The sequence below is a fragment of the Myotis myotis genome, unplaced genomic scaffold (assembly GCF_014108235.1).
Source record: "Myotis myotis isolate mMyoMyo1 unplaced genomic scaffold, mMyoMyo1.p scaffold_m19_p_17, whole genome shotgun sequence".
NCBI lineage: Eukaryota > Metazoa > Chordata > Mammalia > Chiroptera > Vespertilionidae > Myotis > Myotis myotis.
In genome coordinates this window covers 2,939,413-2,965,183 of record NW_023416321.1, presented here as the reverse complement: position 1 = coordinate 2,965,183, position 25,771 = coordinate 2,939,413, and the positions used below count along the sequence as shown (strand labels likewise).

Genomic DNA, 25,771 nt, shown 5'->3' with positions numbered 1-25,771 from the left:
GGCTTGATCCCCAGCAGCGGCCGTACAGGAGGCAGCTGATCTATATTGATGTTTCTCTCCCTCTCCTTTCCTCTTTCCCTAAAATCAATAAAAACAAAAACCTTCCCCTAGCAGAACATCAATCCATCCATTAGTACTCCTTGGGCACAGCATTTGGATGAAAACAAGTCCGCCAAATTGTGGTTTTGGTATGTTGGGCGTGGCTAAAATGCAAGCTCAGCTAATGAAGATGATATTAGAAGGGCTAAGAAGGACAGTCCACCCCTTACCTCACCTTCAACCTGAACCTTGGGCCCCCATTCAGTTCTTTTTTATGCTAGTTTCTGAGTTTAGGTGCAGGAAGCATCCAGCCATTTATTTTCATGGCTTGTTTGCTGCCTTCCACTCTGACCAGCATCTTTCAAAAAGGCTCCTGCATTTCTTTGGTGCCTTTGTTGGTTCTTGCTTGGGTTGCTCTCCCTCTTCTCACTCAAACTTTCTTAAGGGCAGAGTTCAGGCCTTGCTTCTTTTGGGAGCAATCCCTGGCTCCCCCACCCCCCAGTGATCTCTTTCTCCCACATACCCCGCAGCACTTATTTGCAATTCTCATTTAGTATTTTAATGCCAACTTGAATTTTTGTTATCATTTTTCACAATAGCCCCAAACTGGCTTTATTATGTAAATCCCTTGAGGGAAGGGACAACATCTAATATTCTCTGAAAACATGATCATTCCTTACACTTATTAAATATATGCAGTATTTTCTTTTATGAATCATGTTTTTTTGTGTTCTTAGAAATCTCTGCTTATCCCAAGATACCCCCCCCCATATTTCTTCTAGAAGTTATATAGTTTTAGTTTTTACATTTAGACATGTGATCTATTTTGAGTTTATTTTTGTGTGTGGTATGAGGTGTGGGTCAAGCTTTTTCATATGCATGGGTCTATTTCTGGACTTTCTTCTCTGTCCCATTGAGCCGTATGTCTCTCCTTACACCAATGCCATAGGTCTTGATTTCTGTAGTTTTATATAAGTCTTAAAATCACGCAGTGTAAGTCCTTTGTTTTTCTTTTTCAAAGTTGTTTTGAAAAAGAGAAGACAAAAATCATTTACCTTTCCATATAAATTTTAGAATCAGCTTGTCAATTTCTACAAAAATGTCAGCTGAGACTTTGAGATCGTATTGAATCCATAGGTAATTTGGGGGATAGTTGACATCTTAATACTGAATCTTCCAATCCATGAACATGGTATATCTCTCCATTTATTTAGGCCTTCTTTAATTTATCTCATCAGTAAACAGGTCTTATATGTATTTTTGTTAAAGTCATCAAGTATTTCATGTTTTTTGTACTATTGTGATATTTACATTTTTTATTCTATATTTCATAATAGCCTTTCAACATTTAATTTATGTTTGTATTTTGACCTTGTATTCTGCAACCTTGCATGTTTATTTGTTCTGATATCTTATTTGTGTATTCCTTAAGATTTTTTATACATACAATCTAGTCTTCTGCAAATACAGTTTTACTTATTTGATTACAATCTTTATGCCTTTTTCTTTTTCTTCTCCTTACTTTTGAGTCCTTATTTTTCACCTCAGCAGTACTTTGATCATATTTCTTGTTTGTTGATAACAATAATGACAACTATGTATTAAGACCTACTATGGCCCTGGCCGGTGTGGCTGTTTTTTGAGCATCATCCCCCACACCAAAAGGTCACCATTTCAATTCCAGGTCAGGGCATATACCCAGGTTATGGGTTCCATCCCAGTCAGGGTGTGGTTGGGGTGAGGGGGTGAGTGCAGGAGGCAGCAGGTCGAGGTTTCTCTCTCACATCAATGTTTCTAAAATCAATAAAAACATTAAAAAATACCTACCATATATCAAATACTATTCTAGATCCTCTGCATGTAATATTTTACATAATTCTTGCTGCACCTCTGTGAAATAGGTATTACGGTTTCCATTCTACGAACAAGGTCATTGGGGCTCAGAGAGACAAGTCATTTTCTGAGGTCAGTTAGCATTTGATATGTATTGGAGTCAGGATTTAAACCCAGGGGTATTTGGCTTTGTGCTCCCCCCTGTCGTCGTCCCCCCCCCTCCCCGCCCCCCCAGTGGACCAGGCACTGAACTGGCCCTTTAAGGACACGGCTACTGGTTTCAGATCAGACAGTTGAGGACAGCTCTCTCCCAGAACCCCATGTATGGAGTGATGGGAAAACAGAGACTCTCAGAAACATGGCCGGCTCCTGGCTGCCCTCGCTGGACCTCTGTGGTTCCAGCTGGCCGCAGAGTTATTTCCCTTGTTCATTGTTGGCAGGAGCTACGCACAATTCCCATCCGGTGCCTTTGCCTGTGTGGCAACTACCTCATCCAGCCCCTGCTGGGATGGGGTGTCATGGGGACCTTGAGCTGTACTTGCAAACAGGGCCCGGGCGGCCTGAGTCAGTGTGGCCTTGGGGAGAAGTGGATTCGGCCCCTCAGGATCCCATCGCAGCCTGATGCCAAGACCCAATGCCAGCGCATGGCGAGGCTGCTCCCAGCGCCGCTGTCTGCCTCTGACCCGTGGGGCTTGCTCAGCTTTGAAAGCCCTGGCGGGAGAGGCAGGGGTGGGCAGAGACTTGGCAGTGCAGGCTGGTGACATCGGCACTGATGCCACCTGGTGAGGTTTGGATGGGACTTCAGAGAGGAGTTGGTGGCAGCGGAGCCTGGGCCTCCTGGCTGGGCTCCTCTGGACACAGCTTTTTTTGTTTCTAGACAGCACCTTTCTGGATCATTCTCCGGGCCTCTGACTAGCTCCTCTTAACGAGGCTTTGCTGCCGGCCCCGGGAAGAACTGGTTTAGTCAGCAGGTTCGCGCTTTCTCCAGGAGCAGCACCTGGCACCAGAGCAGATGACTCAGTGGCACTCTACCCAAACACGCCCTGGTCTGAGATCATGAAAGTGCGTTGGCTGCAGGATGGGCGGGTGAGGGTCAGGGGTCGCGTGGGGATTGTAGTCCGACTGGATCGCATGTCCTGGTGGACATCTGCCCAGGTGTCTGGTGGCACTGCCCTATCAGCAAACCACACGAGGGGTTCGGCTGTCCACGGGCATGGATGCGTTGGCACGGGTGGTGTGCGTTTCCCAGCACGTGGGAATAGATGGATGCTGGGCTCCTGGGGGCAGCCATGGGGTGAGCACATCTGCTTTCTGTCACCTCCACTGCCCTCCCCACCAACCTCCTGCTGATTCCAGGTGTATCTAGATTCCAGTTTACCATAAAGCTTACCTTTACTTTCTAAAAAGTTGATAAGCCAAGGCTTTTCCTGCCTGAGTCAGCGAGTGAAAGCGTACAGATGGGAGGAAACATATACGCCTCCGAAAATGAGGGTTAAAAGATGAGAAGCTTGCACCCCCTCCCCCAGCATCCTCGCCGATGGGGTGGTGGTGGTGGGGAGCTGTGCTCTGGGACAGGGCTGGCCAGGCCCCTGTGGGCAGTGGCACCACTCCGTCCGCCGCTCTGTCGTGTTTCCCAATAGCCACCTGCTCCAGCAGCCTGGCCTGATGTGATTTCTTTCTCCTTCCCTCCTCCACCCACAGATGCTGTGAGTGTGACAGAGTCGCCGGGGTTTGTACATGTTGGGGCGGAGCCTTCCTTTCGGGGGTGACCACACTCACCTGGGCATGCCTGCAGCACTCCGGGCGCATGGACCTGAAGGAGAAGCGTGCGGTAGGCCACCTTCGGTTCCCTTGTGGGCATTGTCTGTGTGTCTGTTGGACTCTCCCTACTGGTGTTTGCCTGGGAGGTCCTCATCCGGGGGCTTTAAACCAAAAGTGAGAGGGGGGCGGGGCTCTGGGGCCTGGGGTGTGTGAGTGCGTTCTGTGGAGAGGGTGCTATGCTCGGCTGGAAAGCAGAGCCTCGGGGAGCCAGCTGGGGACAGAGATGGACCAGGTGACATGACTGCGAGGGAGCAGGTTCTGATTTGGCTTGGCTCTGAGCCACTCTTTCACTTCTTGCCCAGGGGCGTGCAATTTTGTTTGTTTGCTCTTCGCTAGGGCTCTGTCCCAACCTGCCGAGCCCTGCTCAGTACTGTTGGGCACCGTCTCTGTGGTTAGAGAAAAGCTCCCTGGTCAGACTGCAGACACAGCTGCGCAGTCAGCTGCAGGTGAGCGGCGGGGGCCAGGTGCACCGGCTTCACATCAGGTCCATTTGTCATCAGTTTCCCGCTCCTGGACGAAGGCTGCCCTGGAGGAGGTCCTTTCGTCCCCTGCCTGGACTCCGCCACACTTCCAGCAGGCCCCTCTGTCTCGGACTCCTTCCTCTACTCGGTTGTCAGAGGAAGCTATTCAAAACGCAGAGCTGACCTTCTGTCACCGCTGCTTGAAAGTTGTCAGTGGCTTCCTGCCACCTGCTGCTACTCTCAGTGCGGTGGGCAGAGCCCGCCGGGGCCCCGCCTGTGGCCATCGGCCCAGCGTCCCCAGCCTCCCCTGCCTTGGGCACACACTCCACACTTAAGCAGTGACCCTGAAATGCTCCCCACCTTGTTTCCTGGGCAAACTCCTACTATTCTTTCTTCAAGACTCAGTGTAAGCATCACCTTCTCTCAATAAATCCATCGTACTTGCTCACTGCATTGAATAATCTGCCCGTCCCCTGGCTCTTAGCGTAGTTCCTGGAATAGTAGCAAGGGCTTGGCAAATATTTATTCCCTTGAACTTATGGATAGTGATCTTCCTGCCAAGGAGATCTTGGGAAGTCCGGAGAGGGAGCTGTGGCCGCAGGGGATGCCTGGCTGGGGGCTGACTTGGTCAGCTCCAGGCGTCACGTGCCTCTGGACCAGCTGTGGAACAGGCTGGGGGACCTGAGCTTGAGGCAGGTTTGTTCAGCCTCCTGTTCACAGCTGCTTGGCTGCTCTGCAGGGATGGCCCAGCCGTGCTTGGCACACAGGGAATGCACGCTGGCCTCTCCCCTAGCCTGGGTGCGAGGCTGCTGCATGCAGTTGCAAGGGGTGTGCGCTGCACCCCACCGCCCCGAGGCTATGATGATGTGCCCCGCGGTGGCCTGCCTGGGTGAGGCTGACTGTCCACCAAACAGAGGGCAGCATTGTGCTCCGGTTCCAGCCTGTTGCTAGTGAACTGGGGAAGCAGGGCCCTGTGACCCAGGGGGCTGGCTTCTCTCTCAAGCCTGAGGAAGAACACTTGAGGGCCCAGGCTGGCTAGTTCTCAGGGGCCATTTTTCCTGGAGGATTTCTCTTCATTCTCCTCTTTCTCTTTCTGGATAGCTGAGGGCTGAACTAAAAAGCAGCATCGCCATCAGCAGCAGCCATACCTATGGAACACTGCCTTTGGGTCGGTGGAACTCGAGGCCCTAGGGAGGTGGCCCCTGGCTTAGAGAGGCTTGGAGCCCATTGAGCAATTGCTAGCACAGGCAGCTAATAGAACCCCTTGGGCTTTCTACCTGAGGCCCCTTGCGAGTTGTATAACTGGGCCTCTCAAGACCGTCCCTGTGGCCTCTGACAGTCAGCCTTCTTGGAGGAGTGGGAGAGGGAGAGCCGATGATGGGAAGGGGGCCTGTCATCCCTGCTATCGCCCAGGATCGGTCTGGCTGTTGCTGGTTGGTTTTCTGCACCCTGTCCCCCTTCTCTTTGTGACCTATCGTCCTCAGGGTTCCCTTAGGAGCCTCCCCCACCCCCGCCTCCTATCCTCCAGCCCATAGTGGACTTGCTGTAGCAGCAACGGCCTGGTGTCTGCTTCTTAGATGCAGAGCTGCCCTTTCGGTGCAGGAAGGGGTTCCCACAGAACACGGTCCAGAGGACCCTCTGAGCTGCCTTTCCAGGGCCTCACACAGGAGGGAGAGTGTTTGCTTAGTTGTGGTCCCCAGGGAGCCGAGCCTTGTAGAGAGCTGAAGGGGACCGCGACCCGGGAGCAGGGGACAGTCAGGACTCTCCTTGCAGTTTGCGAAGGCTGCAGCGGACTCCTAGGCAGTGGCCAGAAGCTGCTCCGAAGCTGATCCTGCCTCCCCCGGGCTTGCCTCAAGGAGACTTCCTGCCCTTAACCTCTGGACTGCGGGCCCCTCCTTTTCTTTCCCACTCAGCCCTGGGTTTGGAGGGGCCCCTCAGGGAGCTGGCCTAGAGAAGGGGGAGGGGAGCGGCTGGCTGGAACCTTCCCTTCCCTGCAACCAGAGATGGTGTGTGTCCTCTAGGAACCTCGGCCCTGGAGAAACAGGCTCGGGCTCAGGCCGCGCTCCACGGTCATTGGAACGTTAGGCGGCTTCCTCTCCCTCGGGTTGTGCAGCCCCATCCTAGGGGCGGCCTGGACACGGGCAGAGAAGTTTCCCATACAGTCCCAGGGCCTTTTGCCCTGCTTCACCCGGGAAGTGCTGACAGCTTCCTGTGTGTCCAACTCGGGCCCGGAGAGATACTCAGGCTCTGCTGCTGCTCGGGGAGGGAGCCCCAGGTCACTGCCCTCCTCCCAGCCCCAGCAGCACTTCGGCAGGTGTGACTGAATGCCCCGGGCGCTCATCAGCTGCCGGCATTGGACAGCACTGCTGGGGTCCCAGCACCTGCTGTGGGCAGGTGTTGGGTCCCAGGTGTGGGACTCCCCGAGGCCCTTCCTCTGGGGCTGGCTCTTCCCTCTTCCGCTGGATTCTTCCACTCGCCCCCGGGCCCCTGCTCTGCCTTCCTGGAAGCCACTGCTTCAGACTTCTCTGTCCTTCCCTCGCCTGCAGGATGTGCTGCTATTAATAACCCGCAAGGCCCTCTCCCCTGCTTCCCACAGCTCTGACTGTGGAGAGCTGTTGTTGGCTTGGCTCCACGCCGGGAGTCTCGGTGATTTCGGGGAGCCCTCATGATGGCAGGCTCTATACATGGGGCTCCCACCCTTCCCCAGTGACTGGGGCCAAGGAAAGGTAGTCTGGGAAGGAGCCCAGGTGCGCCTTGATGCCTGCAGTTGCCCTGACAACAGCAGCCGTGTCCAGCAGTTCCTCCCTGCCGCCCACCCCTTGGCTGCACGTCGCCCCTCTGCTCGCCCCACAGTGGCCTCCTCTGAGGAATAGGCCAACCTCCCGGGCATCTGGCAGCACATCTACAAACTTTCTCCTCTCAGCCCCCTCTCTCCTCCCTCCCTCTCCCTCCTCCCTGGCTGCTGTGCAGCCTGCCTCCTCCTCTTTCCTCCCTCAGTCTGCAGCGCGACTGGAAATAGGTTGAATTAATCAGCAGATTGGAGCTCCACTGGGCTGCATGCGCGGTCGCTGCAGCACTAGCTCCTCGCTCACACGCTCTCTAGCTCTCCCATTTCTTCTCTCTCTCTCTCTCTCTCTCTCTCTCTCTCTCTCTCTCTCTCTCTCTCTCTGGTGTTGGAAGTTCTGTAGCTGACTCCTCGTGGCTCATGCTCTTTAAGCAGGCAGAGCTATGGATGCCCCTTCAGGGCAAGAGCAACAAAGTGAGTATGCCAGCGTGGGCGCACATTTCTGTTCCGAATGCCTGTTCCCTGCTTTGTGCGAGAGGCTTTGGGGTAGGGTGGCCACAGGCCTGGATGCCACCAGAGGCAGCTCGGATTACCAGGGGGCTAGGACCATGGAAGGAGGCTGGGAATGGGAGCCAGAGAGCCAGTGTGTTTCAGGATCTGTCAGCTAGCTCCCCAGTCACCCAGAGCAGGACCGGAGCTGAGTTTCCCAGTGGGACATCGGTCTCCTGGATGCTGGGACCTGGGTCTCCATGCACAGCTGGCAGGAAGCTCTGGGTCTGGGTGCCGGTCCTCCTCGGGGCCAGTAAGGGTGCTTTTCTCACTGGACCACATGGGTCACTGAGAGAGGGGCAGCCAGAGCTGGGTCTTGGTGGCTGCAGGTGGGAGAAGATGATGAAGGTGCCAAGGTCAGCCTGAGCCTGGAGAGTGAGGAAGGGGAGGGAGCCGAAGCTTTGATTGGCCTGGTTAGAGGCAGAGTTGATTTGCATCTGGCCAAACTCAGAAGAGATTTATTACAACTGCTAAAAACAGCCTGGTGTCTGGTGGTCGACTCTCTGCTTCAGTGATTCAGGCTTTATGTGGCCTCCCGCTTTGGGTCCCCTTCCCACCTGCATTGGCCACGAAGGCTGTGACGGTGGGGACCTGGCACAGGAGCCAGCCAGTTCTAATGAGCCGTTATCTGCTGTTGCTAAGGCCAAGGGTCAAGGGCTAAATCCATAGCCTGTCTACCTGGGCCGAGGGCTGTGATGCTCTTGCTCTCAAAACAGGTGCAGTAGGAAGGCAAAGGCGGCTGTGCTCGCAGGCCTCGGAGGATCCCCAAAGGATGGGGGTGCGGGGGGCAGGGGGGCGCTTGGGGGCTCTGGCTCTAGGCCACCTGAGAAGCCTGAGGAGGGCGGCGCAGGAGAGCACAGGTGTGCTGGCTCCTTAGACTGACCCAGACGCTCGGCTCTGGGCCCTGCAGAGCTGGTCCTGTTTAGCAGCAGAATCCGTGTGGTTCTGATGCAGTTCTTTCAGCACCTGCTGCTCCCGAACCCGTCTCCTTGGGTGATGGGTCAGAGAGAAGCAGCCCAGCGCCTGAGGGGGGTTTGCTGCAGCTTCTCCTGACCTGGGCTTCCCAGAGCCTCAGGTTGCTCTCTCTTGGGTCCGGTGGAACCCTGAGCAGTTAAACTAGTGGGACTGGGGTGGTTCTACCTGCAAAGCAGCAGGGTAAGCGGAGAAGCGGGGCCTCGCCCGCTCTGGTGGAGCGGCTTCCTGTAGCCATGGCTCTTGCCCCAGGGACTGCTCTGGAGGCACCTGGTGGTGGGGGTTTGGGGTTTCTGAGCACCTGCGAAGCCAGAAGTGCCTTCGGGGACTTAAGGCCGGGGCAGGTTTTCCGCCCCCTCTGGGCCCAGGCAGGCAAGAGAAGCCAACCTCAGAGTGTGCGTGGACGCCTCGGGTCCTTATTCTCAAACAGACCAGACCCATCCTCGCAGTCTCCCTGCTGGTGCCCAGCCTACTCATGCTTTGAAGAAGGTTGGCAGAGCCCCCTTGCCCACCAGCCCTTCCCGAATCTCCCTGGGAAGGGTGAAGGTCTCCCGCCAAGGTCTTCCTCAGCCTTGGCACTCGCACCATGAGGGAGAAAAGCAGGGCCCTGAGAGAAACACTGACTTCTCCCGGGACTGGGCCCCTCCTGCCGGGGACCTGGGATGGGTGAGAGTTGCCAGTGGGTCGGTGAGTGGCTGTGGCCGTCGGGTAAGCGAGGCTGGGCATGGAGAGTAGGCTGGCTCAGCAGGCTGTGTCCTTGCCCAGGGCCAGCCTGTACGGGCAAGCATTTTTGGGGGCGGCATGTAATTACAAAACGACTTATTTTTCCCTGCCGCGCGTCTCTAATCGTTAGTCTGGAGTTGGTGCCCCTGGCCAGACACAACATGCGGGGGCGGACGTGCGCAGTCAGCTCTGCAGGCCCCCTCCCGCCTCCGCTGGCCCTGCCCCGAGCATCTGCCATCCTGGGGCCCATCCCTCCCACACCCAGACCCGGACTGCAGCCGCGCTCAGGTGCTAGGCGCCTGGGGCAGAGAGCGAGCAAGTGGGCGGCTGGGCAGGGAAGAGGAGGCCCTGGGTTTGGGGTGGCTGGGGTAGGCCGCAGGTGTCAGGACAGCCACACAAACAGAGGGTGAGTGCTGCGTGTCCAGCTTCTACAGCCTGGCTAGACGAGGGACACTGCCCCGGCCCGCAGGCGGCTCCTCTTAGCCTTTCCCTGCCTCCCCGAGCCTGGGCCTCACGGCAGACCCAGCAGCACCGCAGGGGACCTGCAGTCCCGTGGGATTTGGGGATCTGCCGGGCCTGTCCTTTCTCCTGCCCACTCCCTGTCCTTGTGGCGTGCAGTCTTGTTACCTCTGCAGGCCAGACCTCCCCTGCCTCCAGGCCATTTCGGGAAGCCTGGGGGGGCAGAAACCTCCTAGGAAGCTGATAGTTACCCAGGCTGGGGTGCGGCCCCTGCCCCGAGGACTACTTCCCGAGCTCAAATAAGCAGTTGTCCCCTCAGGGAAGAAGCTGCTCTCATCTTCATAATCCCCCAAAGCCACAGTGAGAGTGGGGTTAGCTGAGCTCTAGGCAAGGGTTCGGGAAGTCTTTGGGCCAGGCTCCCTCTGGGGCCGTCCTCATCCCTCAGGCCCAGGAAGCTGGCAACAGGCCAGGTGGGGCTCCCCTCTGCAGCAGGAAATGGCCCCAGTTCAGCATCCTCTTCTCGTCCTGGAGATGTGTGTCCTGTGAGGAGCGAGTCTGCCAACATGGAGACGGGCAGGAGGAGGAAATCCAGACGTTAGTGGGCAAAGCCAGGGCAGACCCAGGAGGGCAGATGGGGTGATAGGCATGGAGGTGGAGGGCAATAGGCCGAGGCAGCCAGGGCGTCGCCAGCCGGGCGACGTTGGTCGGGCTCAGTAGATGACCCCAAGTCCCGTTCCTGGTGCCCCAGGCCTCGGGCTCCTCTCGCTCAGGGGGGCGGGGTCCTGGTGGAAGCTCACGGTGCTGCTCTTCAGGTGTCCTTGAGATAGACTCACACCTCCTTCCATCACTGCCTTCCCTGGCGAGGCCAGGTTGTGTTCCTAGGACCCGCGCCCCCGAGCTGGGGACCTGTGCATTGGAGTCTACCTGGGGCAGGCCTCCCCGCAGGAGTTTTGATTCAGTAGGTCTAGAGTGGGACCTGGACATCCACATTTTTAAAACCTTGCCGAAACCGGTTTGGCTCAGTGGATAGAGCGTCGGCCTGTGGACTGAAAGGTCCCAGGTTCGACTCCGGTCAAGGGCATGTACCTGGGTTGCAGGCACATCCCCAGTGGGAGATGTGCAGGAGGCAGCTGATCGATGTTTCTCTCTCATCGATGTTTCTAACTTTCTATCTCTCTCCCTTCCTCTCTGTGAAAAAATCAATAAAATATATTTAAAAAATAAAAATAAAAAAAAAATAAAATAAAAGCTCCAGGTGTTTCTGGTACAGATCCTGGGTTGATAGCCCCTGATAAGGCGTCAGTGGGATCTGTGAAGCTACCTGTGTGCCCATTCATTCATCATTCATCATTCACTCAGCAAGGATGTGCCGAGCTGCCGCTGTGTGCTGGGCACTGTCCCAGCAGCGGGTGGGCGGGTGTGGAGATGGAAGGATCAGTGCCTGTTGTCCAGGAGCTGGCAGTCTAGTGGAGAACCAGGCCAGGCAATCTAGAAGGACGGTTCTGAACGAGGCCGGCCGTGAGCCGGCTGCCCAGGGTGCTGTCGGGTACAAAACTCCCCCGTAAGCGCAGCCCTGGGTCTGGGGAACATTTCCTAGAGCCGGTGATGTTTGAGTCTTGAAAGAGAAGTAGCAGTTGTCGGGGCGAGGAGTGTGTTCTTGGCTGAGAAAACACAGATATATGCACGTGAGCGGGAGGAGCGTGGCCTGCCTCCGGAATGGCAGGAGGGGGCTGGAGAAGCCGGCAGAGTGCGGGGTGGGCTCAGGGCTCACTGGATATTAAAGGTAAGGGGGTCAGGTGATGGGACACGCTCTCTCCGTGGGTGTTGCAGTTGGTTTGGACAAGGCAGAGACTGAAGGTAGCAATTGGGGGGTAGGAAGGGGAGGGCGGGGTCTGGTCGAGGGGGTTCCAGCTCTGGCCTGGGTGCCTAGCGAGATGGTGAAGGCAGGCGTGTGGACTCTGGCGGAAGCCAGGTGGTGATTTCAGGTGTTGGACATATGGACTCCGGTGCCTGGGAAACAGCTGTGAGGCAGCTCAGTACCCGGATCGGCTGTGGCAGGATGGACTGTGGGGTAGATGGAGGGAAAACAACAGTCAGAGAAGGAGAAAGCAGCAATGGGGGTTTCAAGGAGGAGAGAGGCTGGGCCAGGGGTCACATAGGACCGTAGGTCGTCCGCAGTGTCACCCGGGGACTCTCCTGCCCCCCATCCTCAGAGAGAAGGGAGGAGGCGTAGCAGTTCTCGGTCCTTTCTTGGGCACAGCTGCCCTTTTTCCGAGATGTGTCCTTCCTGGTGGTGTGTGTTGTAATCCCCTCTTTTTATGAAATGGTGGTTACAGAAGATGAGTTTTTCTCCCTAAATTTTCCTCTAGGAACAATGAAGTGCTAGTATCTCCCTGATAGTGTCCCCCCCCCCCCCCTCCCCCCGGTATAATGGAATCTGAAGTGGCAGCGGTGAGGTAGACGGGGAGGTCAGCAGTGACAGCATCTGATGGGCTGGGAGGGGCTGGTGGCAGTGGGGTGAAAGTCAAGTGAAAGGTAGGCCAGAAAGCACTGAGTATGGGAAGTTTTGTTTTAAACTTGGCTTTAAGAGCAGGAGGCTGTGTACTTGACTGTCCTTTAGTTTAGTGGAGATTGGAACATGCTTACACCCCGAGGGAAGGGCTAGTGGAGGAAGAGGGGAGGATTCGGGAGGAGGGAGGCGGGGCCTGGGAAGGGGGAGGCCTCCCGGGCCATGCTGAGCACTTCTGGCTTCCCTGCAGGGCGAGCCCCCCTTGGCCCTGGGCCTGTCCACGCGGAAGGCCCTCAGCATCCTGAAGGAGCAGCTGGAGGCGGTGCTGGAGGGACACCTGAGGGAGCAGAAGAAGTGTCTCACCTGGAAGGTAGGCCAAGCCTGGCGGGGAGGGCAGAGGAGCCTGGGGCCCATTCTCAGGGCCCGGGGGCCCACCGAGGCATCACGGAAAATCCGAAAGAAGCCGGGCTTCCTTCCAGAGTCATGTCCTGACCCCTCCCGCTGCAGGAGCCCAACCGGCTGGACCCCAGCCAAGACCAAAACGAGAAGACAGAGGCAGCCACAGGGGCTGGGTCGGTGGGTGTGGGGGGAAGGCGGCCCCTTCCCACGACCTTGTCCCGGCCTCTCACCCCTCGGCCCCTGTCCACCCCCCCCACCCCCAGGAGATGTGGAGGAGCAGCTTCCTGCATCACAGTAACCGCTGCTCCTGTTTCCACTGGCCGGGCGCCTCGCTCATGCTGCTGGCGGTGCTGCTGCTGCTGGGCTGCTACGGGGGCCAGCCGGCCGGCAGGTACGTGGCTCCCGCCCAGTCTCTCCTACCCCGGGCTCTGGGCCTTCCCTCTCCTGCCTCAGCTGAGTCTGCCATCCCACCTACGACATCCCAGGGGAGATGGGCTGCTCCTCCGAAGCTGCCCCCACAGCCGGCGCCTGAGCTGTGTAGGGATCCTAGTCCCTTGGCTAGTTGGTGGCGGAACCAGACTCGACACTCTTGCAGGGAGACTGGGTGGGCTGTGATTGTGGAGTCAGGGCCCTGTGTTGGCTGGGCTGGTGCGAGTAGCCCTCACCTTCCCGCCAGCCACGGGGTGGAGCTGGTGAATGCCTCGGCGCTGTTTCTCTTGCTGCTTCTCAACCTCATCCTCATCGCACGGCAAGATCGGCTGAAACGTCGGGAGGTGGAGTGGAGGCTCCGAGGGATCATCGACCAAATCCAAGGTGAGATCAAGGGCCAGGCGAAAGGCGCTTTGTGATGGGTCAGAGGAAGGACTCCCCTCCTGAGCCCCAGCACATAGGCGTTGCCTCTGGTAGGCATTCTGGGGGCTCTGGGCATCCAGCGAGTTGGCAGGATGCCCTGCGTGCTTTTGAGCAGGACAGTGAGAGCCGTGGGCCGCTGTGGGTGCCCAGGCAGTGGCCCGGGCAGGCCGGAAGGCTAATAGCAGCCAGTTGGCTTGCAGGCTCGCTGTCCGTTGGGAGACTAACAGGGAAGACCCTCTCCCTTGGCAGGACAGTCAGATTTTCTCTTCCAAGTCGGCCCTGTCTACTGGTTCTGGGCCGGGGAAGGAGCCAGAGGATTGGGGCTGGGAAGCGAACCGGGAGCTCAGGGTGGGGCAGCCCAGCTCCAAAAGGAGAAGGAAACAGCGCAGGCAGGCGGGTTCCTGCTCATCCTGCCGCGTGGCCAGTGCTCCTGCAGCCCGGGCCGTGGATGGAGACTGCATCAGGCTCTTTGGAGACAGTGGGTCCTGCTTCCCCGGAGTGTGTGGTCTTGTAAGAGAACAGCATCTCCTCTCATGAGACCTTTCTCCTGGGCAGTGGGGGTTGCAGCCCTGAGTGAGAACGTGATATGATTCACTCATTGCAGCCTTGTAGGCACTGGGAGTGCAGCGGTGACCGGGAAAGATGGGTCCTGCTCTCGGGGAGCTAGTCTTTGCTCAGGAACCATCGGTGGCTCCCTCCTGTTTATCGAAGCCGTTATCAGTGGCTCCCCAGAACCTCTGGCACAAGCTCTGACCTTTTCCTCCAGCCTCTTCTCTTGCTCCTCATCCTCACGTTAAAACCACTCCCCCTCCCCACTTCCCAGCCCACTGAGGACTTCCCTGCTCCAGTGCCTTTGTCCTGCTGTCCCTCACCTAGCATGCTTTTCCCTCACAACCTCCGGCTGACAGAAACCTCGCCATCCTTCAAGGCCCATCCTCAGTGCTCCCTCTTCCATGAAGCCACCTCTGATTGCCCCAGCTCTGTGCTCCTGCAGCTCCGGGACGTTCCCTAACACTCTTAGCCTGTGTGTTTGCCTTGTTCGGAGTTATCTGCTCACGAGTCTCACTCCCCCTCTTAGGTGGTGGCTCCTCAAGGCAGGGACTGTGGCGTCCTCACCTTTGACCTTTGCACGGGGCCCAGCACACCCTCAGCAATGGTTGTGAAATGTATCTGAAAGGAACAAGGAAACAGAGAATAAGAGCTTCAGTGTTCAGAGGAGGTGGAAGTGCCTGGGCTGAGTGGTTGGGAAAGGCTTTGGCCTTGACCGAGGGGAAGTGTTGGAAAGGATGCGGGATTTCAGAGAGGCTTCACGGGCAGGCTAAGCTCCGAGGTGCTGGGTCTGGCTGGGGCCCTGGGTCAGGTGGTCTCCCTCTTTCCGTTCTCATCAGATGCCCTCAAGGATGGCAAGGAGATCAAGTGGCCAGATGCCATGTACCCCGACCTCCACATGCCCTTTGCACCGTCCTGGTCCCTGCACTGGGCCTACAGAGATGGACATCTGGTCAACCTGCCAGTTAGCCTGTTGGTAGAAGGAGACATCATAGCTCTGAGGCCCGGCCAGGAATCGTTCGCCTCTCTGAGGGGGATCAAGGTAGCGCGAGACTTTTCTCCTCCCCTGGCAGTGCAGCGGGAGAGTCCACAGGCAGCGGTGGGAGGGTCCCAGTCTTAATCCTGAAGCTCCCCGGAGGCCAGCTCACAGCTTCTTGGGGAACAAAGAAGGGCTGGGACATCTTTCTCCGCCTTGTCCTGTTCTTTCTTCTCTGATCCTCAAACCACCAGGAATCCAGTCCTACAGGCCCCGCCCCAGCTGACTCTGCTAACTGATGGGCCCTAACCCCGTGGATGTCCCCACTTCGCTGGAGTTGTCAAGGAGAGGGGCCTCCGAGAGCAGCCTTTCCTCACCCTCCCCTCCTCCCCTCTGTCCCTGGCAGGATGATGAGCACATCGTCTTGGAGCCCGGAGACCTGTTTCCCCCTTTCTCGCCACCGCCCTCCCCCCGGGGAGAGCTGAAGAAAGGGCCGCAGAACCCCCAGCAGCACCGGCTGTTCCGTGTCCTTGAGACCCCCGTGATTGACAACATCAGGTAGGGGTGCTGCCCTGCCTTTCTCCTGCTCCCCGCACCCCTGACCTCTTCTCTTCCCCAGTGCCTCTGTGAGCAGGGCGTGGGGGACAAAGAAGGAACCTGTCCATTCGAGGCCCCTTAGGCCAGGCCCTCTGTAGGTTCCTCTCTCTAGCATCTTGTGAGCACTCTGAGCCCAGTGATGGCTCCCCTCCCAGTTGGAGCTCTGGAGGCCAGCACAGGCCACTCTCCCCGGGACACCTGGCTGGGGGAGGAATAGGAGGGAATCGCAGGCCTCCGAGATGCTCAGTGCAGGTGCTCAGTGAAGGTGCGCGTTTCTGGCCTTTCCCTTGAGCATCGGGTCACCTCTTTCTGCAGATGGTGCCTGGACATGGCCCTGTCCCGTCCCATCACTGCTCTGGACAACGAGAGGTTCACGGTGCAGTCGGTGATGCTGCACTACGCCATGCCTGTGGTCCTGGTGCGTGAGGTGGGGCGCCAGGGCAGGGGAGAGGGAAGTGGGGGAGCCTCAGGGCCAGCTCAGGTGAGTGTGGGAGGGGAGACGGGGGTCCCAGAGTGAGCCAGCCAGTGTCGGGGGGTGAGTGGGCAGAGGAAGGGGAGCCTCAGAGCCTGGGTCTTCTCTGGGGCTGGGGGGTTAAGGCTCTCCCCCTCCCAACAGGCCAGCTTCCTCATCACCAACGCCCTGCGCTTCATGCTGCACGCCCCCGGGGTCACGTCCTGGCAGTACACCCTCCTCCAGCTACAGGTAACCCCCTCCTTTCCTCTCGGCCTGCTTTCCTCCTTCCCTGGTGGCCGAGTCCCCTCATGTTCCCTGGCTGTCCCTCCTTCTCTGCAGCCAGGGGCCCCTTAGGCTTCAGCTTAAGAACACCTGCTTCACCTTCCTCCCTCCCTGCCCCCGACAGCTGTCCTGTCCCCTCACCCCAGCCCTGCCCGCCCGCCCTGGGGCCAGCCGCTCTTCCAGAGCCCTCAGTGTGGGTCCCTCTCTCGCAGGTGAATGGCGTCCTGCCCATCCTCCCCCTGCTCTTTCCAGTCCTCTGGGTCCTGGCAACTGCCTGCGGAGAAGCCCGGGTCCTGGCCCAGATGAGCAAAGGCTCCCCCAGCTCTCTGGTAGGTTTTCCCAAGGCATCTGGGGGCACGTGCAAAAGGAACCAAGACAGGAACTACAGAGGAAGTCGGCTCTGCCCCAGTGAACAGGGACAGGAGTGGGAGTGCGGACCCCTTTCCACCCAGAAGAGCCTCCAGGCCAGGCCCGGGGGTGTGAGTGCCTCCTGGCTCTCAGCACACAGGGACCGGGGCTGCCTGGGGCCGTCCTTTGCCCAGATGTTGGGAGCCTTGCTGGTGTGGGGCCCCACTTGTAGCTTGGAGGCCTGTGTGAGGGCAGTGCCTTCCCTGAGCTCCCCCTTCTCTCCGTGCAGCTGGCCAAGTTCTCGGAGGATACTCTCAGCAGCTACACAGAAGCCGTGTCCACTCAGGTACACGCACCGGGCCGATCCTGCCCCAGGTCCCTTCTGGAACCCTGGACGCCCCCACTTTATGACCTTCTAGCCTCCAGGAGGCTCTCAGAGCCCCGAGTCCTCATCTCACATGGGCAGTGTGTCGCTGCCCTGCCCGGACAAATGCCTCTGCACCCCAGCTTCCGGTGCCCCTGGACCGTTGCCTCTGGTGACCCCAGAGGCTCTCTCCTGGGAAATGTGGCTGAGTCCCAAACGGCTTCATGGACTTTCTCCCACCAGGAAATGCTGCGCAGCATTTGGGGCCACTTCCTGCGGGTGATCCAGGGGACGTCGTCCACGCTGAGCCACAGCTCCAGCCTGCTGCACAGCCTGGGCTCCGTCACGGTGAGGGGCCCTGCGGGAGGGCCCGCCTCAGCAGGCCTGCTTCCTGCCGCACCTGGGTGCCTGTCTGCCCCTCCATGGCCCCTGGCAGGTTGGGGAATGCCAAGCCCGTCTCCCCCACCATCTCTCCCCACAGGTCCTGTGCTGTGTAGACAAACAGGGGATCCTGTCGTGGCCAAATCCCAGCCCAGAGACCGTGCTGTTCTTCAGCGGGAAGGTGGAGCCTCCGCACAGCAGCCACGAGGACCTGACGGATGACCTGTCCACCCGCTCCTTCTGCCACCCCGAGGTGGAGGAGGAGGTGCGGCGGGGGCCTCAGGGAGGGCGAGGCTAAGGGAGAAGGCGGGCGTGGGCACCATTAGGATCTGCCTCTGAGCAGTGCAGGTGGAGCCCCCACAAGGCAGAGGGGACGTCAGCACCCTGCCTGGTCCAGGCAGCCGTCGGGACCCGGGTCTGAGGCCTGTACCCCTTGCTCTCCTCAGCCCCACGAGCGGGATGCCCTCCTGGCTGGCTCCCTGAACACCACGCTGCACCTGGCCAATGAGCAGGAGCGCGGAGACTGGCCTGCTGACGGCCCCAAGGTCCCTGAGCCCTGCTCTCACCACAGAGCGCACGGCCACAGCAAACACCTGTCCGGCTCGAACGTGAGCTTCAACAGGGACCCAGAAGGCTGTGAGGATGAGCCCGGCAAGGTGAGGGGGGCGGAGAGCAGCCCCCGCGGTCAGGCTCAGGGCGTCCAGCCTCCCTTGCTGCAGGGGCCCGAGGGGTGCAGCCAGCCTGATGGGTGGTGCTGGAAGCACAGCTTCTCAGGTCCCCAGGTTTGGCCTGGCAGGGCACCTCCTGTGGCTTCGCCCACGGCTCCTCTGTGAAGTCGGCCCTTGCCCCTCCCTGGATCTCGCTGCTGGCCATTGGTGCGGGGAGGCCCCTTCCTCCTAGCCGCGGCCTGCCCGTGCCTCCCTCGAAAATATTTTCCCTGAAAAAGGTCCTTTGTTGTTTCCTCCTTGGTCTGTTCACCCGCTTCTTAGGTATTGCCAGTGTCATTGGGCACAAGATCCAGAAGCAGCCAGGAACTCAAGAAAGACAAGGCGGGGATTTCTGGGAGGGCTGGGGAAGCGTGAGCATGCTGTGCTGGGAAGGGGGATCTTCTCTCAGGAGCACCCCACACCCGTCCCAGTCTGAGGCCCCCTGTCCCCTCCACGTTGCCCCCAGACGCAGCCTGGGCTGGAGAGCGAGCCCTACGAGGCGGAGGACTTCGTGTGTGACTACCACTTGGAGATGCTGAGCCTGTCGCAGGACCAGCAGAACCCCCCCTGCATCCAGTTTGATGACTCCAACTGGCAGCTGCACCTCACCTCCCTCAAGCCCTTGGGCCTCAACGTGCTGCTGAACCTGTGCAACGCCAGCGTCACCGAGCGGCTGTGCCGCTTCTCCGACCACCTGTGCAACATCGCCCTGCAGGAGAGCCACAGCGCCGTGCTGCCCGTCCACGTGCCCTGGGGGCTCTGCGAGCTCGCCCGCCTCATCGGTGCGTGGCCACCAACTCCAGACAGACCAGTCCCGGGCATGGCATTTACCGAGATCCCCGGGAAGCCTCCTAGCTCCTGGTCCTTGCCCTTTAACAGGCACTGCTGTCTGACTGCTTCCCAATCTGAGAACAGAACTGGGGGTGAAGGGGTGGAAGGGGCCAGCCAGCATGGATTTTGTCCCATGAGGTGGAGGGCGGGGGGCAGGCGCAGTGCCTGGGCTTTCTCCCAGAGGCCCTGACTGCTGCCCTCCCCCTGCAGGCTTCACTCCTGGGGCCAAGGAGCTCTTCAAGCAGCAGAACCACCTGGCGCTCTATCGCCTCCCCAGTGCCGAGATGGTGAAGGAGAGCTCCCTGGGGAGGCTGTCCTGTGTCACCAAGCGGCGCCCCCCGCTCAGCCACATGATCAGCCTCTTCATCAAGGACACCACCACCAGTGAGCCTCCCGTGCTTGGCCCACATCAGGACAAACCTTCCAGCAGCTTGGGCCGAGGCTCTGCCCTCCTTGTCCCTTTTTGGGATGAGTAGATGAGCACCAGGCAGCTTCTTAAGACCTCAGATGTGGCAGGGATTGGTTTGGGGAACCAGGCTGGGATGGTGGCAGTCACAGAGGATGGGACTGTCTGAAGGATGGGCAGCTTAGTGCCTGCATGACAAGCCCAGCGGCGTTCTACACAGGCTCGCTACGGCCAGGCCTGGCTCGTTCCCTCCACCCCACGATGGCAGTGCTACCTGTGAGGTCACAGTGAGCAGCAGGGGTGGCTTGGGCACTGATGGTCTGGCCTTTTTATTCACTCCCCGCAGGCACAGAACAGATGCTGTCCCATGGCACAGCAGACGTGGTCTTGGAGGCCTGCACAGACTTCTGGGATGGAGCTGACATCTACCCTCTTTCGGGTTCCGACAGGTGGGTGAGGGGCCAGAGCATTGGGCTCAGGCGGTCTGCCTTCCTGCTCACAGTCCTGGGGTGTCCCAGGACCACTCGCCTCACTTCCACCCTGCTTCCCTGGCAGAAAGAAAGTGCTGGATTTCTACCAGCGCGCCTGCCTGTCTGGCTACTGCTCCGCCTTCGCCTACAAGCCCATGAGCTGCAGCCTGTCCTCCCAGCTCAATGGCAAGTGCATCGAGCTGGTGCAGGCGCCGGGCCAGAGCAGCATCTTCACCCTGTGCGAGCTGCCCAGCACCACCCCCATCAAGCTGAGCACCCGCCACAACAGCTGGAGTTCCGATGGTACCGTGCGCGGCCGTCCTGTGGGGGCCAGAGTGGGAAGGGCTTCCCGAGGGCAGAGGGGACAGCGGGCACAGCCCTGGGCCTGGAACGCCCAGGGGGCCAGTCACTATCTGGTGACCTGGGGGGGTCCCTTTGTCATCTCCCGTATAAACCGGGTGCTTCCTCTGTCCTCCTCACGGGTTTCTTGTGACACTCCAGTGGGACGACATAGAAAACCGCTTTCTGTGAGAGTTACACAATAGAGGCCGTAGAGCATGAGCCTCTCTGAGTCAGACCAAGGCCAGGTCCCAGACCCTGCAGGGACAGAGGGACTCAGAGCTCCACTGACCCCCACCCTCCTCTCCGCCAAACTCACGGGGTCTTATGATCTGAGAGACGATGAATTGAAGCCGTTGCCAAGGGTGGGGCCAGCCCCCTTGCCCAGACCAGGGCCAGGCTGTTGTCACTCAGGGGGATTGTCACCGGACTGATGAGTGCCTTTCATTGTCTTTTCTCCTGTGTCTGTTGGCTCCTCCATGTGCCCCGGCTGTGTGCGTGCGTGGCTGTGTGTGGTCCGTGGGGGCCCGCGTGCTCTTTGATTTGGGTGTGGCATCTGCGTGTGTGGCCCTGGGCTGCCTCCTGGAATTTGCTGGTTCCGGGTGTCCTGACTGGGCCATGTCCTGGCTGGTCTTGGTGCCTTGTGCCGACCTGAAGAAGGGATCGGGGAGGTGCTGGAGAAGGAAGACTGCATGCAGGCCCTGAGCGGCCAGATCTTCATGGGCATGGTGTCCTCCCAGTACCAGGCCCGGCTGGACGTCGTGCGCCTCATCGACGGGCTGGTCAATGCCTGCATTCGCTTCGTCTACTTCTCTTTGGAGGATGAGCTCAAAAGCAAGGTGGGGAGAGCCAACCCCTCTGCCGCCACCAATCCTTGTTCCCACGGGCTTCGGGGCCCCTCGTTCATGGCCATCTGCCTTCCGCAGGTGTTTGCAGAGAAGATGGGCCTGGAGACAGGCTGGAACTGCCACATCTCCCTCACACCCAATGGGGACATGCCTGGCTCCGAGATCCCCCCCTCCAGCCCCAGCCACGCTGGCTCCCTGCACGATGACCTGAATCAGGGTGAGGGCAAAGGTTTGTGGTGGGGACAAAGTGGGGGTGGGTGACTCCCCCCACCTTGGAACTATTCCAGAAAGAGCCCCATAGAGCCCTCCTGATACATACATTCCCTTGGAAAATGGCTCAGATCTCCCTGTGGTAACAGCAGCTGACAGGGGAGGAGAGGGGACCTGCGGGCAGGAAGTTCCATGCCATTTGCAGGGCAAGGAAAGGCCTCCAGAAGGCTGGCCCCAAGGTGAGGGACGGCCTTTCATCCCCACAGTGTCCCGAGATGATGCAGAAGGGCTCCTGATGATGGAGGAGGGCCATTCCGACCTCATCAGCTTCCAGCCTACGGACAGTGACCTCCCCAGCTTCCTGGAGGACTGCAACCGGGTACGGCAGCAGGTCTGCGCCCCCGGCCCCTGGAAGTGGCACATGGCAGAGGAAGGAGGGTCACGGGCATCTCTGCTTTTTCTCCAGGCCAAGCTGCCCCGGGGCATCCACCAGGTGCGGCCCCACCTGCAGAACATCGACAACGTGCCCCTGCTCGTGCCCCTGTTCACTGACTGTACCCCCGAGAGTGAGTACTGTGGCCACAGTGACTCGGGCAGCCCGTTCCCTTCCACTGAGCGCTGACAAGGCTGGGACCCCGTGAGATCTTTAGGAAGTGTGGGCTTCCCCTGCAGGGAGCAAAGGCACCTGGGCTGGGAGGAGCTGGGGAGTCTAGTGGGCTGGAGCCATGGGCGTGCCATTCTGGGGAGTGAGAAGTGTCAGAGGATTGGGTAGGATAGTCACAAAGGGGGAGCCCACTTCCTGTCTCCTCCTGTCCTGGGGGTCTCTACCCAGTGCCCTGCATGGGGCTCCGCCTGCCTGATTTGTGACCGACTCTGCCCTCAGCCATGTGTGAGATGATCAAGATCATGCAGGAGTACGGGGAGGTGACCTGCTGCCTGGGCAGCTCTGCCAACCTGCGGAACAGCTGCCTCTTCCTCCAGAGCGACATCAGGTCGGGGCACCGCCTCTGCCTCCCGGAAACCCCAGATTGGGTTTGCATGGGGCTGAGCGTATATCATGGCCGATCTTGCCCTGGTTGAGGGGACCAAGGGACCTGGGCATGGTGGGGAGAAGAGGGAGCAGGTGCTCGCCCCGTCCTGTGGGAGATGGGGTCTCTCGAAGTACAGCTGATGGGTACGCTTCCCCCTGTGCTGCTCAGCATTGCCCTGGACCCCCTGTACCCATCCCGCTGCTCCTGGGAGACCTTCGGCTATGCCACCAGCACCAACATGGCCCAGGCCTCGGATGGCCTTTCTCCCCTGCAGCTCTCGGGGCAGCTCAACAGCCTGCCCTGCTCCCTGGCCTTCCGCCAGGAGGAGACCATCAGCATCATCCGCCTCATCGAGCAGGTGGGGGCTTGGGCTGGTGGTGGGAGCGGGGGTGCAGGGCCTGCTTGGGGTGGGGGGTTATCAGGACACCGGATCCATCTGGGTTGCCTCCGGGCGAAGCTCTCCCGGGCGGGCGGCTTGGTGTGCAGGAGCATTGGGGCATCTGGCTCCTGGCTGAGGTTGGTCAGCTATAGGGTCTGAGCGAGGCCACGATCTGTCCTTCCCGGCCCCTAGGCTCGGCATGCCACCTACGGCATTCGCAAGTGCTTCCTCTTCCTGCTGCAGTGCCAGCTGTCTCTCGTGGTCATCCAGGTGAGACATTGTCCCCTCCCCGCCTGCTTCTTTGCTCAAGGGCCAGAGTCTGAGGCCAGTTGGGAGCTGGGAGGATGCAGCACAGCCTAGGGCCCCCCTGACACCGCTGGGCTTTTGGAGATGACCCCTGAGCAGAATAGTGTCCCCTCCAGCCCCAGCTCCACTAGGCCAGGATGTGAGCGTCTGTCTGGGCCCAGGGCGAGGCAGCCTCGGGGCTCCCAGTCCTGTTTGTCAGAACCTAACGGTGCTTCCGGGGCTCTCCTGGCCCAGTTCCTCTCTTGCCTAGTCCAGCTGCCACCGCTGCTCAGTACCACCGACATCCTGTGGCTGTCCTGCTTTTGCTATCCCCTGCTCAGGTGAGAAGCCAGCCGGCCCTCTGTGCCCAGGCAGGCGGGGTGGGAGGTCACCGAGCACCCCAGGAGCCCGGGTTCAGGGAGCCCTGCTCAGTGCTCACCTCCTCTCGCAGAGGGAGCATGGGTGTGTGTGTGGGGTGTGTGTGTGTGTGTTGTGGTGGGTGCCCCTTTGTCTTATCCCTCCTGCCCACCAACCCTGACCCAAGACTCCAAAAAGGCTTCTCACATGGGAATTGGGAGACAGAGGGTCATGGCGCCGCCCTTCACCCAGTCTCTGCTTTTCAGCATCTCTCTGCTGGGGAAGCCCCCCCATAGCTCCGTCATGTCTGTGGCAACAGGGAAAAACCTTCTCTCCATTCCTAAGAAGGTAAGCGAAGTGGACCTGTGAGCCTGGGCCTTTCCCAGGAACGAGCATAGAAGAGGCTGATCCTTGAGGCAGGGAGTGATCAGATGGGCCTCCACCACAGTGCCCCCCACCAAAGGGAGGTGGGGGGACAGAGCTGGGAAAGATCCTCGCCGGGGCGGGCAGTCCCTGCTCCGTTCCCCCATCCGGGCTGCCCACTCACGAAGAGCCTGTTGAATCCGAGTGCCGAGGGCCGCAGGGGCCGTGGCCTCTGGCGTGACAGGCTCCTTCTTCCCACAGACCCAGCACTACTTCCTGCTCTGCTTCTTGCTCAAGTTCAGTCTCACCATCGGCTCGTGCCTCATCTGCTTTGGCTTCACACTGCAGAGCTTCTGTGACAGCTCCCGGGCCCGCAACCTCACCAACTGCTCCTCCATCATGCTGCCCAGGTGAGTCCTGCCCCCGGCCCACCTCGCCCCCAGGCCACCTCCGCAGGGCCCGGAGAGGGCTGAGTGCACACCTTGCTTTGGCAGCCATGCAGACACGGCTCCAGCCTGGTTTGATGACTTTGCCAATGGGCTGCTACTGGCTCAGAAGCTCACTGCCGCCCTGATCGTCCTGCACACTGGTAAGGGCTCCCGGAAGGGGGCCAGTGGTGGCTGGTGGGGTGCCCTGGGGACCAGGCCTTGGGCCGTGGCAAGTCTGACGCCCCCTCTGATTCCATTTTCTCCAGTCTTCATTTCTGTCACCCACGTGCATCGCACCAAGCCCCTGTGGAGAAAGAGCCCCTTGACCAACCTCTGGTGGTCCATGACGGTGCCCGTGGTGTGAGTGTGGCTCAGCTGGAGGAGGGGGCGGGGGCTGGGGCAGGGCTATGACTTGAGGGTGGGGTTTGGGTGGAGATTGAAGGTTGCCCTTCTTGAGCTACTGCTGTACTGAGAAAAGCAGGGAAGGGAGCGAGAAGTCCCAGGTTGACCCGGCGCTGCCACCTCCTCCTGCAGGCTGCTGGGGCAGGTGGTCCAGACGGCGGTTGACCTGCAGCTGTGGACGCACAGGGACAGCCGCGTCCACTTTGGCCTGGAGGACGTGCCTCTGCTGACGTGGCTCCTGGGCTGCCTGTCCCTGGTCCTTGTGGTGGTCAGCAACGAGATCGTGAAGCTGCATGAGATCCGGTGAGCCACCAGCAGGGCACTCCCTCTGGGCCGGGCCTGCTCCCTAAGCCTGTCATCCCCTGGGCATCACTCCCTCGCCTCCTGGCTACCCATCCCTGCCTCCTCCTGTGGCCTGCCCTGACCCCTGATTTAATCCCCGCCCCCCTCCCCCAGGGTCCGGGTCCGCTACCAGAAGCGACAGAAGCTGCAGTTTGAAACCAAGCTGGGCATGAACTCTCCCTTCTGAGCCATCGGCCTTGGTGGTCACAGTACCAGACCCATTTCTGAGTCTGGGGAGTTGGTATCATGAATGTTTCAGGGTTTGCTCTTGTGCCCCATGGCACCGGAGGCCCAGATCCCGTGCCAGACCCAGCTGTCGTCTTGACCCCAGGGCTACTGTGGAGGAGTGAAGGAGCCAATGCCGTGTCAGGACAGCCCGGCTCTTCCCTGCGCCTCACCAGGGGCCTTCTTGAATGTCTGACCTCATGTGCTTCGCAAAGGGGCTCCCAGCCCACTCCTGGGGGCTGTCCCTCTTCAGGGTGCACTAAGCCAGTGCCCTGTGCTCTGGGGCCCCTGGGCGGGGCTGTGAACGTGGGGCCAGGGCCTCAACCTTTTTTGAAGGAACCTTGACAGCAGCTGTGGGGGGGTCCAGTCAACTCTCAAGGTCGCCACTGAAGGCCAGGGTGACCCTCCATCCTGTCTTCCTGGGGCAGGGACCTGGATGTGGCCAAGCACTTCCCCTCCTCCCTCTGTAGGGGAGCCTCACAGGGACCTGAAGGTGAAGGACCCCTCACCCTAGAACCTCTCCCTGTGCCTGCCTCGAGCTGGCCACCAGTCAGTCTCGGGGACACGCCCAGGGCTCCTCCAGCCCCTGCATCGTTCTCCTGTGAGAATGTTTTTACTGGTGTATATTTTTTACTGGAAATGAGCCTTTTAGGAATGAATGTAGACTGGTTTGTATTAAAACTTATAAATTGCGTAAGAAAAACCTGTGGCTGGTCCATGAGGCAGCCACTAAGGGGAGGAGAGGAGGGCTCGAGCCTTCCTCCTTCCGCCGCGACCGAGCCCAGGGTTCTGGCT

At 59.4% G+C, this 25,771-nt stretch overlaps 1 protein-coding gene across 7 annotated transcripts in view; it reads left to right on the top strand.

The window, feature by feature from the left end:
* The window catches only part of TMEM94 (transmembrane protein 94), a 30,943-nt gene extending 5,417 nt beyond the window's left edge, over positions 1–25,526 (top strand). For 2 of the 7 annotated variants that reach the window (XM_036339457.1, XM_036339453.1), the window contains exons 2-32: positions 3,574–3,703; positions 12,402–12,521; positions 12,814–12,941; positions 13,227–13,363; positions 14,791–14,993; positions 15,334–15,485; positions 15,840–15,942; positions 16,141–16,227; positions 16,473–16,589; positions 16,898–16,954; positions 17,216–17,320; positions 17,454–17,618; positions 17,800–18,009; positions 18,527–18,842; positions 19,102–19,275; positions 19,644–19,746; positions 19,853–20,070; positions 20,764–20,945; positions 21,033–21,183; positions 21,431–21,543; positions 21,631–21,730; positions 22,048–22,156; positions 22,364–22,553; positions 22,767–22,844; positions 23,115–23,200; positions 23,483–23,564; positions 23,841–23,989; positions 24,074–24,168; positions 24,274–24,367; positions 24,542–24,712; positions 24,866–25,526. In XM_036339457.1, the coding sequence (XP_036195350.1) occupies positions 3,680–3,703; positions 12,402–12,521; positions 12,814–12,941; positions 13,227–13,363; positions 14,791–14,993; positions 15,334–15,485; positions 15,840–15,942; positions 16,141–16,227; positions 16,473–16,589; positions 16,898–16,954; positions 17,216–17,320; positions 17,454–17,618; positions 17,800–18,009; positions 18,527–18,842; positions 19,102–19,275; positions 19,644–19,746; positions 19,853–20,070; positions 20,764–20,945; positions 21,033–21,183; positions 21,431–21,543; positions 21,631–21,730; positions 22,048–22,156; positions 22,364–22,553; positions 22,767–22,844; positions 23,115–23,200; positions 23,483–23,564; positions 23,841–23,989; positions 24,074–24,168; positions 24,274–24,367; positions 24,542–24,712; positions 24,866–24,938 (4,092 nt within the window). In that variant the 5' untranslated portion in view covers positions 3,574–3,679 and the 3' untranslated portion in view covers positions 24,939–25,526. Of the gene's footprint in view, positions 1–2,749; positions 2,935–3,146; positions 3,167–3,573; positions 3,704–7,289; positions 7,414–12,401; positions 12,522–12,813; positions 12,942–13,226; positions 13,364–14,790; positions 14,994–15,333; positions 15,486–15,839; positions 15,943–16,140; positions 16,228–16,472; positions 16,590–16,897; positions 16,955–17,215; positions 17,321–17,453; positions 17,619–17,799; positions 18,010–18,526; positions 18,843–19,101; positions 19,276–19,643; positions 19,747–19,852; positions 20,071–20,763; positions 20,946–21,032; positions 21,184–21,430; positions 21,544–21,630; positions 21,731–22,047; positions 22,157–22,363; positions 22,554–22,766; positions 22,845–23,114; positions 23,201–23,482; positions 23,565–23,840; positions 23,990–24,073; positions 24,169–24,273; positions 24,368–24,541; positions 24,713–24,865 lie in introns of those variants that run through there. The other 5 variants (XM_036339458.1, XM_036339455.1, XM_036339454.1 and 2 more) reach the window with 5 other exon arrangements.
* The last annotated feature ends 245 nt before the right edge of the window (positions 25,527–25,771 follow it).